At 49.0% G+C, this 13165-nt stretch overlaps 1 protein-coding gene across 1 annotated transcript; it reads right to left on the reverse strand.

Annotated features, from left to right (window-relative positions):
- Window positions 1-1162: 1162 nt before the first annotated feature.
- Window positions 1163-13165, reverse strand: cdk20 (cyclin dependent kinase 20). Its single transcript, XM_056274543.1, has 8 exons — window positions 12815-13165; window positions 12125-12238; window positions 11348-11536; window positions 10811-10932; window positions 10621-10683; window positions 10330-10453; window positions 4074-4229; window positions 1163-2537 (listed from the first exon to the last, which is right to left on the reverse strand). The coding sequence occupies exons 1-8, from the start codon at window positions 12887-12889 to the stop codon at window positions 2346-2348; spliced, it is 1035 nt and encodes a 344-aa protein (XP_056130518.1). The 5' UTR covers window positions 12890-13165; the 3' UTR covers window positions 1163-2345.

Genomic DNA, 13165 nt, shown 5'->3' on the forward strand with positions numbered 1-13165 from the left:
CCAGAAGCCTCCCAGAACGCCTCTCTGCGCTCCGGCGTACTGAACCCTGCGACCCTCCCCCCGCGACCGCCTCGTCCCCCGCGACCGTCACGTTTTCCCCGGACCCCCCTCCAGCGATCTCCCTCGCGTCTCTCTCCCTGGATCACGGACTCGGACTGCCTCGGACACCCCTCGCTCTACGCATTTGGACTCTGGTAGCCAGGCGCACATCCATCGTCACCAGACCCCCACCTGAGACCCCCCTCCCCGTTAGTATTCTGGGGCAGTTTTGTTTTCCTGCATTAAAATCGCCTTCGGGTTTCTCAGAACTCTGTCCGTCTGCCTTTGGGTTTGGCTACACTGGACTCTGGCCTTCATGCCAGACCCGTAACACGGAGTGTTAGAAAAGCGCTCTATGAGTTTGATTTATTATAACGACTGTTATGATTACTGTCGCTACCGTTACTACTACTGCCCCTGGTACTACTACTACTAGTACTACTACTAGTACTACTGAGTTGGATATCCTGGGTGACATGACACGGTGGTGGATAAACATAGCTGGAACCTTGTGTTTTACTTTGTTTAACTGCAGCCTGAAACAAACAGGCATTAAACATGTTTTACCGCCCAAACCCCCCCAACCTACTACTACTACCCCTGGTACTACTACTACCACTAGTACTACTACCACTGGTACTACTACTACTACCACTAATACCACTAGTACTACTACTACAACTACCACTAATACCACTAGTACTACTACTACTACCACTGGTACTACTACTACTACCACTAGTACCACTACTATCACTGGTACTACTACTACTACTACCACTAGTACTACTACTACTACTACTACCACTAGTGCCACTACTACCACTGGTACTACTACTACTACTACCACTAATACCACTAGTACTACTACTACTACTACTACTACCACTGGTACTACTACTACTACTACCACTACTACCACTGGTACTACTACTACTACTACCACTGGTACTCCTACTACTACTACTACCACTAGTACTACTACTACTGAAAAACACAATCTTCTTCACTGAATATTAATGGTAGTTGGCAAACTAGCTCATAGGCGCATTACCGCCACCTACTGGACTGTAGCGTGGCGCAGTACTACTACTACTACTACTACCACTAACAACTTTTTGCATCATAACTTTTTTTATTCATTTTTTTATCAGGTAGTTGTTTTTTACATTGCAACAATACAATGTCAGAGTGTCAGTACAGTGTCAGTACAGTGTCAGTACAGGGCAGAGTCAAAACATAAACAGTCATCATTATAGTCTCAATACAATACAGTAGTATAACATGCTCAAGCATGAACAGTAGTACACTCACACCCAACATCGCCAGAGGTAAATAATGCTGCCTTCACATACCCACCATGAGGCCACACACACACACACACACACACACACACACACACACACATGCTGAGAGATCTTAGTGTGTCAGCTTCTCAAACGTCTACACGGTCAGTAGGTCACAGAAGGTGCGTTTCGTCACAGGGCCAGGGGTCATAGAATCTGAGGGGTGACAGAAGTTGGTACGACACCGCGGCAAGCCTGCCACATGTCACACATCTGCCTGATCTCCATGTTTGTGTTTGTGTTCTCAGATTCAGCTCGACCAGCCTGGGCTGCTCACGGCACGAGGCTGCTGTGTCGGGATGTTTTGTGTTGTCAACAGTCCATGAGAGGATTTAAACCCACAACCACTTTCTCCTGCTCGCCAGCTGAAGCAGCTCAGAGCGGCACGCTTGTTTTGTCCAGCACAGCTCCTCGTCAGCACGATGTGGGCGTCATGGTTTTCTGCGAGCGTCTTCACAGACAGTTTCTGTTCTGTGTGAAGTCAAAGCACAGCGGGCACGCTCAGCAGCAGCACAGGCTACAGCGCACCCACCTGTCACTCACGACGTTCACGCTTCATCATGTCCGGCTGAGACCCTGATCTCGTGACAAAGAAGAAGACACGGGCACACTTGGTGGACCTGCTCAACCGTCTCTACGTGATCCTGGAATTCTGAAGAGGGAACACCAAACTAAAGCACCGAGGGACAGACGACCGGTGAGAACCTCAGACACGACGGCGGCAGCAGCAGCTCACTGCTCACTGCTCAGCATCCCACTGACGCTGACTCAACGCAGCTGCAGGTGAGCCAGAGAAAATCACTGCTGGTTTAAATCTTCTCATAGACGATGTCGACAATACAAACATAGAGTTCTCCATTAAGAGACACGCCCACACACACACACACACACACACGAGGTACAAGCAGAGCGGCAGGCGCCGTCACGGGTGGTCTGGTGCTCAGCTCTGATAGGTCAGTGTCAGAGACAGGAGGCGTGTCCCCAGAGCAGCGCGGGGTCTATCAGGCTGTGTTCCAGGGGCAGATCCACAGAGAAGTCAGTGGGGGGGGCCTGGAGGCGCTGATGGGGGGATGTGCCCCCTCGCTGGGGGATAGGAAGCTCCGAGTGATGAGCAGGAAGAGGGGAGGAGAAGAAGTAAGGATGGAGGAGAGCCTGGGAGAGAGAGAGAGATTTGTTTTATGTATATATATATATGTGTGTGTGTGTGTGTGTGTGTGTGTGTGTAAGTACATGTATTGGACTGTCAGCCGTGCCTGCTGGACTACATACATGACTGCTCCTGATCAGTGGAGCAGCAAGGAATTCACAACACATCAAACCAAACAATACCAAGGAAAAACAAGACCACACACACACACACACACACTTTATACAAAGACACACAAAAACAGAAATTAGCTTTGGTTTGTGTGTGTGTGTGTGTGTGTGTGTGTTAGTATGATGGTGTATTGTGTATACATGTGTCTTAGTGTATACACTACCGTTCAAAAGTTTGGGATCACCCAAACAATTTTGTGTTTTCCATGAAAAGTCACACTTATTCACCACCATATGTTGTGAAATGAATAGAAAATAGAGTCAAGACATTGACAACGTTAGAAATAATGATTTGTATTTGAAATAAGATTTTTTTTACATCAAACTTTGCTTTCGTCAAAGAATCCTCCATTTGCAGCAATTACAGCATTGCAGACCTTTGGCATTCTAGCTGTTAATTTGTTGAGGTAATCTGGAGAAATTGCACCCCACGCTTCCAGAAGCAGCTCCCACAAGTTGGATTGGTTGGATGGGCACTTCTTTGAGCAGATTGAGTTTCTGGAGCATCACATTTGTGGGGTCAATTAAACGCTCAAAATGGCCAGAAAAAGAGAACTTTCATCTGAAACTCGACAGTCTATTCTTGTTCTTAGAAATGAAGGCTATTCCATGCGAGAAATTGCTAAGAAATTGAAGATTTCCTACACCGGTGTGTACTACTCCCTTCAGAGGACAGCACAAACAGGCTCTAACAGGTACTATTTAATGAAGATGCCAGTTGGGGACCTGTGAGGCGTCTGTTTCTCAAACTAGAGACTCTAATGTACTTATCTTCTTGCTCAGTTGTGCAACGCGGCCTCCCACTTCTTTTTCTACTCTGGTTAGAGCCTGTTTGTGCTGTCCTCTGAAGGGAGTAGTACACACCGGTGTAGGAAATCTTCAATTTCTTAGCAATTTCTCGCATGGAATAGCCTTCATTTCTAAGAACAAGAATAGACTGTCGAGTTTCAGATGAAAGTTCTCTTTTTCTGGCCATTTTGAGCGTTTAATTGACCCCACAAATGTGATGCTCCAGAAACTCAATCTGCTCAAAGAAGTGCCCATCCAACCAATCCAACTTGTGGGAGCTGCTTCTGGAAGCGTGGGGTGCAATTTCTCCAGATTACCTCAACAAATTAACAGCTAGAATGCCAAAGGTCTGCAATGCTGTAATTGCTGCAAATGGAGGATTCTTTGACGAAAGCAAAGTTTGATGTAAAAAAAATCTTATTTCAAATACAAATCATTATTTCTAACCTTGTCAATGTCTTGACTCTATTTTCTATTCATTTCACAACATATGGTGGTGAATAAGTGTGACTTTTCATGGAAAACACAAAATTGTTTGGGTGATCCCAAACTTTTGAACGGTAGTGTATGTCAGTGCAGTACCTTGCTAGCTGAACAGCGTTGTTTTGAAGGGTAGACCAGGAAGTTGTAGAGGAGGTCCACAGCTTGGGGGGAAGTGTCTGGAACAATCTCCTCCAGTGGGATTGCTGGATTCTCCTTAAAGGTTATCTTATTGTAGTCTGGTAACTCTACTATCTCCTGGAGACACGGAGACAAGAGACACACAAGACAACACACAAGAGACACATGTCTACATACTGTAATGTCTTCTCACTGTATTTCTAATACAAGGTCCCATTAAATGCCATTTAGCACCATGACTTCTGTGATTTGACGAACACGTGAATGAGAGTGAACGGCTGGTGGGACTTCGTGAGGACAGGGACAGCCAGTACTGGCTGGTGGGACTTAGTGAGGACAGGAACAGCCAGTACTGGCTGGTGGGACTTAGTGAGGACAGGGACAGCCAGTAACGGCTGGTGGGACTTAGTGAGGACAGGGACAGCCAGTACCGGCTGGTGGGACTTAGTGAGGACAGGGACAGCCAGTACCGGCTGGTGGGACTTAGTGAGGACAGGGACAGCCAGTACCGGCTGGTGGGACTTAGTGAGGACAGGGACAGCCAGTACTGGCTGGTGGGACTTAGTGAGGACAGGGACAGCCAGTAACGGCTGGTGGGACTTAGTGAGGACAGGGACAGCCAGTAACGGCTGGTGGGACTTAGTGAGGACAGGGACAGCCAGTACCGGCTGGTGGGACTTAGTGAGGACAGGGACAGCCAGTACCGGCTGGTGGGACTTAGTGAGGACAGGGACAGCCAGTAACGGCTGGTGGGACTTAGTGAGGACAGGGACAGCCAGTACCGGCTGGTGGGACTTAGTGAGGACAGGGACAGCCAGTACCGGCTGGTGAGATTTAGTGAGGACAGGGACAGCCAGTACTGGCTGGTGAGATTTAGTGAGGACAGGGACAGCCAGTACTGGCTGGTGAGATTTAGTGAGGACAGGGACAGCCAGTACTGGCTGGTGAGATTTAGCGAGGACAGGGACAGCCAGTACCGGCTGGTGGGACTTAGTGAGGACAGGGACAGCCAGTACCGGCTGGTGGGATTTAGTGAGTACAGGGACAGCCAGTACTGGCTGGTGAGATTTAGTGAGGACAGGGACAGCCAGTAACGGCTGGTGGGATTTAGCGAGGACAGGGACAGCCAGTACCGGCTGGTGGGATTTAGCGAGGACAGGGACAGCCAGTACCGGCTGGTGGGATTTAGTGAGTACAGGGACAGCCAGTACCGGCTGGGGACTTTTAGAAGAATATGGACGTGGTCATGTTTTTGGCTAGTTTCAGTTTGGTGGCAGGTCACTAAACTCCTCTTCACCTCGTCCCCAAGTGAACGCCTGCAAGAGCAGGATGACGTTACTAAAACACTGTCTGTCAGGAAGACAAAACCATTATTCTTATGAACACCAAAGTAAAACCAAGGTTTTTTTGTGAATTTCTGTTTCTTCAGCCATCCAAAGCTTTCAGATATTAACCTCCCTCATTTTACTGAAGGTGGGCGTTGTTTCAGACACGTGTGTGCAGCTCATAAAGAGACAACACACAGCTGTGTTGCTGATGGCATCAGGACCCACAGATGAAGAGCAGGAAGCTCACACCTGCTTCATCTTGAAGAAGACCAAACTCCATTAATACATATCTGCACTGGCTTGATGAGCGTGAGCGTAGTTTCCTTTTCTCAAACTTTGTTTACTGCCGGCGGCACGGTGGTGCAGTGGTTAGCACGGTCGCCTCACAGCAAGAAGGTGCTGGGTTCGAGCCCCGGGGTAGTCCAACCTTAGGGTTCGTACCGGGTCGTCCTCTGTGTGGAGTTTGCATGTTCTCCCCGTGTCTGCATGGGTTTCCTCTGGGTGCTCCGGTTTCCTCCCACAGTCCAAAGACATGTAGGTCAGGTGACTCAAAGTCATGTAGGTCAGGTGAATCAAAGACATGTAGGTCAGGTGACCCAAAGACATGTAGGTCAGGTGACCCAAAGACATGTAGGTCAGGTGACTCAAAGACATGTAGGTCAGGTGACTCAAAGACATGTAGGTCAGGTGAATCAAAGACATGTAGATCAGGTGACTCAAAGAAGTATGTCAGGTGACTCAAAGACATGTAGGTCAGGTGACTCAAACACATGTAGGTCAGGTGACTCAAAGACATGTAGGTCAGGTGACCCAAAGACATGTAGGTCAGGTGACTCAAAGACTTGTAGATCAGGTGACTCAAAGACTTGTAGATCAGGTGACTCAAAGACATGCAGGTCAGGTGACTCAAAGTCATGTAGGTCAGGTGAATCAAAGACATGTAGGTCAGGTGACCCAAAGACATGCAGGTCAGGTGACTCAAAGACTTGTAGATCAGGTGACTCAAAGAAATGCAGGTCAGGTGAATCAAAGACAAGTAGGTCAGGTAGTGACTCAAAGACATGTAGGTCAGGTGGTGAATCAGACAGGTAGGTCAGGTGAATCAAAGACATGTAGGACAGGTGAATCAAAGACATGTAGGTCAGGTGAATCAAAGACATGTAGGTCAGGTGAATCAAAGACAAGTAGGTCAGGTGAATCAAAGACATGTAGGTCAGGTGAATCAAAGACAAGTAGGTCAGGTGACTCAAAGACAAGTAGGTCAGGTGACTCAAAGACATGCAGGTCAGGTGGTGAATCAGACAGGAAGGTCAGGTGACTCAAAGACATGTAGGTCAGGTGAATCAAAGTCATGTAGGTCAGGTGAATCAAAGACATGTAGGTCAGGTGACCCAAAGACATGCAGGTCAGGTGACTCAAAGACTTGTAGATCAGGTGACTCAAAGAAATGCAGGTCAGGTGAATCAAAGACAAGTAGGTCAGGTAGTGACTCAAAGACATGTAGGTCAGGTGGTGAATCAGACAGGTAGGTCAGGTGAATCAAAGACATGTAGGACAGGTGAATCAAAGACATGTAGGTCAGGTGAATCAAAGACATGTAGGACAGGTGAATCAAAGACATGTAGGTCAGGTGAATCAAAGACAAGTAGGTCAGGTGAATCAAAGACATGTAGGTCAGGTGAATCAAAGACAAGTAGGTCAGGTGACTCAAAGACAAGTAGGTCAGGTGACTCAAAGACATGCAGGTCAGGTGGTGAATCAGACAGGAAGGTCAGGTGAATCAAAGACATGTAGGTCAGGTAGTGACTCAAAGACATGTAGGTCAGGTGGTGAATCAGACAGGTAGGTCAGGTGAATCAAAGACATGTAGATCAGCTGAATCGGCCGTACTAAGTTGTCCCTAGGTGTGAATGTGTATGTGTGTGTGTTTGTGTGTGTGTGTCGGCCCTGTGTGATGGCCTGGTGGCCTGTCCAGGGTGTCTCCCCGCTTGCTGCCCAGTGACTGCTGGGACAGGCTCCAGCATCTGCATGACCCTGAGAGCCGGATAAGCCGTTCGGATAATGGATGTTTCCTGCCACTTGCCATGTTGTTCTTTGTCGTTTCTGGGTCAGATGAAGGTAACATGGGCATCCGGTTAGCGTACTGGTTTATTCCGTTGGCTACCAACACGGGGACTGCCAGTTCAAAGCCTGTTTGGGGGGGAATAGCGTGATCCCCCCATACGCTACGTCCCCCTGGTGAATTTCCTCACTGTCAGGTGAAAAGAAGCGGCTGGTGACTCCACATGTATCGGAGGAGACATGTGGTAGTCTGCAGCCGTCCCTGGATCGGCAGAGGGGGTGGAGCAGCGACCAAGACGGCTCGGAAGAGTGGGGAAATATGCCAAGTATAACTGGGGAGAAAAAGGGGAAAAATCAACAAACAAACAAAAAAGATGCTGGTAACACAACTGATTCTCTGAGAGAACTCTGGTGAAGGTGAACACAAATCACAGCAAATCAAATGGTTGATGGAAAATCTAGTTCTGTCAATCACATGATGCTTGTGTTGATTAGACCTTCATTTGATTAAACAGTTGGATTAAGGTGTTTACATGGCAGTTAAAATATTTAAATTATTGTCTAAATTTGATTAAAATTAAAAAAGTAGTGTTACATAATTGTGTGAATAGTTTGTCCTCCATTTTAACCAGATCTCCAGGAGTGGGAAGAACATTCAAGTATCCACGCTTAAACCGACTGGTTGCTGCCTCTTCTCTACAAGTGAAACTCATTTCATCTCATCTCATCTTCAGCCGCCTCTCCGGGGTCGGGTCGTGGTGGCAGCACGCTAAGGAGGGCACTCCAGACGTCTCTCTCTCCCCAGCAACGCCCTCCAGCTCCTCCTGGGGGATCCCAAGGCATTCCCAGGCCAGATTGGACATGTAGTCCCTCCAGCGAGTTCTGGGTCTACCCCGGGGTCTCCTCCCTATTGGCTGTGCCCGGTAAACCTCCAAAGGAAGGTCCCCAGGAGGTATCCTGATCAGATGCCCGAACCACCTCAACTGGCTCCTTTCGATGCGAAGGAGCAGCGGCTCTACTCCGAGCTCACTCTGGATGTCCGAGCTCCTCACCCTATCTCTAAGGCTGAGCCCAGACACCCTACGGAGGAAACTCATTCCAGCCGCTTGTATCCACGATCTCACCCTTTCAGCCACTACCCAAAGCTCATGACCATAGGTGAGGGTTGGAACGAAGATTGACTGGTAAATTGAGAGCTTTGCCTTCTGGCTCAGCTCCCTCTTCACCACTACAGTCCAGTACAACGTCCACATTACTGCTGATGCTGCACCAATCCACCTTTCAATCTCTCGCTCCATCCTACCCTCACTCGTGAACAGGACCCCGAGATACTTGAACTCATTCACTTGGGGCAACAACTCATCCCCAACCTGGAGGGAGCAATCCACCATTTTCTGGTAGAGAACCATGGCCTCAGACTTGGAGGTGCTGACTCTCATCCCGGCCATTTCACACTCAGCTGCAATCTGCCCCAGTGCGCGCTGGAGGTCACGTTCTGATGAAGCCAACAAAACCACATCATCTGCGAAGAGCAGAGATGCAATTCTGAGGTTCCCAAAACGGACACACTCCTCACCTTGGCTGCGCCTTGAGATCCTGTCCATGAATATCACAAACAGAATCAGAGACAAGGGACAACCTTAGCAGAGTCCGACACCCACCGAAAACATGTTTGACTTTGTGCCAAGAATGCGGACACAGCTCTGACTTTGGTTATACAAGGACCAGATAGCTTGTAGCATCTGCTCCGGTACCCTATACTCCTGCAGTACCCCCCACAGCGTGCCCCAGGGTACATGGTCCTAAGCCTTCTCCAAGTCCACAAAACACATGTAGACTGGCTGGTCAAACTCCCATGCCCCCCTCAGCACTTCTGCAAGAGTAAAGAGTTGGTCCGTTGTTCCACAGCCAGGACAGAATCTGCATTGTTCCTGCTGGATCTGAGGTTCGACAATCGGTCGGAGTCTCCTTTCGAGAACCCTAGAGTAGACTTTCCCAGGGAGGCTGAGCAATGTGATGCCCCGATAATTGGAGCACACCCTCTGGTCCTCCTTTTTAAATATGGGAACCACCACTCCAGTCTGCCATTCCACAGGTACTGTCCCAGACCTCTACACGACACTGAAGAGGCGTGTCAACCAAGACAGCCCAACAATGTCCAGAGCCTTCAGCGTCTCAGGGTGAATCTCATCCACACTCGGCGCCTTGCCACCGAGGAGCTTTTTAACTACCTCAGAGACCTCTGCCAGGGATATGGGTGGGGCTTCCCCTGAGTCTTCAGACTCAACCTGCTCTACCGAGGATGTGTTAGTCGGGTTCAGGAGCTCCTCAAAGTGTTCTTTCCACCGCTCAACAACATCCCCAGTCCGGGTCAACAGTTCCCCTCCCCGGCTAAGCACAGCCTGAGTCAAGCCCTGCTTCCCCTTCCTGAGTCGCTGGATGGTTTGCCAGAACTTCCTTGAGGCCAACCAAAAGTCTTCTTCCATGGCCTCGCCGAACTCCTCCCACACCCAAGTTTTTGTTTTCGCAACCACCGAAGCGGCAGCCCTTCTGGCCTCCCGGTACGTCTGCTCCTTCAGGAGACCCCTGGGCCAACCAAGTCCGAAAGGCCTCCTCCTTCAGCCTGACGGCTTCCCTCAAGTGAAACCTTAAGTTTAATTTATTAATTATTATTATTATTATTATTATTATCATTACTATTATTATCTTCACTCGGGGTGAACATTTGTCACCTCCAGAAAGTGACAATTTCAGTACGTGTAATTGTGTGTGCTCGTGTGTGTGTGTGTGTGTGTGTGTGTGTGTGTGTGTGTGTGTGTGTGTCTCACAGGCCAGATGACCTGGTTAGGAGTACCCAGCACTCTAAGGACACAGCAGAGCTGTTCAATATCATTCTCTCCAGGGAACAGAGGGGAAGAATTCAACAACTCTCCAAATATACAGCCTACAGCCCTGCAAAACACACACACACAGTCATAAAATCACTTAGTGTGTAGCTGAATAAAACCCTCATCGGGTTTCTGACAGCATCAATGCCTGGCTCAAGGACACGTTACCAGAACACAAACTCAATCAGAGTAAAGATAAGCAGGAGATACTGGTTATACTGCTTGTCTCACCACAGATCCACTCCCTCATCATACTTCCTGGCTCCGTACAGCAACTCTGGAGCACGGTACCACCTATACAGAGAGATGGAGAGAGAGAGCGAGAGAGATGGAGAGAGAGAGAGCGAGAGAGAGAGACATTTGATTTGAAACTTGATTTGACTTGATCTAATTTGATAGACAGACAGTAACATAGCCCCACCGTGTGGCCACCTGGTGGCTGTACAGCCTGTCTCCGTGGTTGGAGAAGAGTCTGGCCAAACCAAAGTCTGCAATCTTCAGATGACCTGTAGAGCTGATGAGGAGGTTAGCTGGCTTTAGGTCCTAAACACACACAAACACACGTATACAAACAGACAGATAAGTAAAACATATTAAGCCAAAAACATGGCACGGTGTTTTTTACACACACACACACACACACTCGTTTCACTATCCTTATGAGGACCCCTCATTGACTACATTCATTTCCTAGACTTTAACCCTAACCTTAACCACGCAAACTACATGCCTAATCCTAACCTTAACCCTAACCCTAATTCTAACCTTAACCATAAAACCAAGTCCTAACCCTAAAATAGACCCTTTTACTTGTGAGGACCTGTAAAATGTCCACACAAGGTAGGTGGTTTCTGGTTTTTCTATCCTAATGAGGACATTTGGTCCACATTAGGATAGTTAAACATGTACACACACACACACACACACACACACACACACACACACACACACAACACACCCGATGCATGATGTTGTTTTGGTGGAGGAAGGCCACGCCCTTAAGCAGCATCATCATGTAACCTTTGACCTGGGACTCAGTGAGAGGCTGCTGGGAGTTCCTGATGACCTCAGAGAGGTCAGAGAGCATGTAGTCAAAGACCAGTACAAACCCAGTCCCATGAGGGAACACATCCTTTAACCTCACTACCTAAGGAGACAAGACAAGAGGAGACAGACATTAGAAACATCAGGAGGAAGAGACAAATAGTTCATTAAATACCAATAATTACTACTAGTACTACTACTACTACTTTCGGCTGCTCCCGTTAGGGGGCGCCACAGCGGATCATCCGTTTCATCTCTTCCTGTCCTCTGCATCTTCCTCTGTCACACCAGCCACCTGCATGTCCTCCCTCACCACATCCATAAACCTCCTCTTTGGCCTTCCTCTTCTCCTCTTCCCTGGCAGCTCCATATTCAGCATCCTTCATGTCCACACCACCTCAATCTTGTCTCTCTTGCTTTGTCTCCACACCGTCCAACCTGAGCTGTCCCTCTAATATATCGTCCCTCATCCTGTCTGTTATGTTTAATAACTTGTTATTAATAAGTTGTTATGTTTAACATACTCAGTCCTAATCCTGTCCTCCTTATTAGATACCAATAATTAAATTGCAGTGACAGGTGGATGGCTCTACCGCACACTGGAAGGGGTTTGAACTGGCGTCACTTGGTGTGGACTTTAGAGGACAGAGGAAGAGAGAGACAAAGCTACAGACAGACACGATACACTCACATACTGGTTCTCCTCAACCTCCTGCAGGGCTTTGATCTCCCTCAGGGCCTGCTTCGGAATCCCGTCCTCCAGTCTCCGCAAGGCCACCTTCTTCACAGCTACCGTCTCACCCGTCTGCCACACAAACACGTCAGTCTTCCTCACCACCGCAGGCCAACACACGCTCACAACACACGCTCACAACACACGACCGCAGGCCAACACACGCTCACAACACACGCTCACAACACACGACCGCAGGCCAACACACGCTCACAACACACGCTCACAACACACGACCGCAGGCCAACACACGCTCACAACACACGACCGCAGGCCAACACACGCTCACAACACACGCTCACAACACACGACCGCAGGCCAACACACGCTCACAACACACGCTCACAACACACGCTCACAACACACGACCGCAGACCAACACACGCTCACAACACACGCTCACAACACACGACCGCAGGCCAACACACGCTCACAACACACGACCGCAGGCCAACACACGCTCACAACACACGACCGCAGACCAACACACGACCGCAGGCCAACACACGCTCACAACACACGCTCACAACACACGACCGCAGACCAACACACGCTCACAACACACGACCGCAGACACGGCGACACACACACCACCTTCCCACGGCCGAGACACGGCTCAGTTAGCTTGGTCTGTCACTCCATAGTTACCTCAATGTGCTTGGCTTTAAAAACGATACCGTGGGCTCCTTCCCCAATCCGGCCCAGTATGCTGTACTGGTCCATGACTGGTCAGGTTCTGCTCAGGATACTTGTCCCGGACTGGTTACCTGGGTTACCCGTGAGCTAACGGAGCTAAAACGCCAAACTGAGGAAGAACCATGTATCTGCCATCTGCTAGCTTCGAGCATCCGTTAATATGTACAAATCCACAAACGTCAGATTCCGCCCGGTTCTAGCGGACGGCTCTGCAAGACAGGAGCCAAGGAAAAGGTTACGGAACACGCTAGCGGCAGACTTCCGTTAGCGCCCCGCCATCTTGAACGGTCCCCGTCACGTGAG

This window comes from Lampris incognitus, chromosome 2, assembly GCF_029633865.1.
Source record: "Lampris incognitus isolate fLamInc1 chromosome 2, fLamInc1.hap2, whole genome shotgun sequence".
NCBI lineage: Eukaryota > Metazoa > Chordata > Actinopteri > Lampriformes > Lampridae > Lampris > Lampris incognitus.

Coding starts and splice junctions, on each gene's coding strand:
- cdk20 (XM_056274543.1), bottom strand. CDS start 12,889: ATGGACCAGTACAGCATACTGGGCCGGATTGGGGAAGGAGCCCACGGT. Junction 10,684..10,810: donor AGCCACCAGGTGGCCACACG/GTGGGGCTATGT, acceptor CTCTCTGTATAG/GTGGTACCGTGCTCCAGAGT. Junction 4,230..10,329: donor CTAACCAGGTCATCTGGCCT/GTGAGACACACA, acceptor CCGTGTCTCCAG/GAGATAGTAGAGTTACCAGA.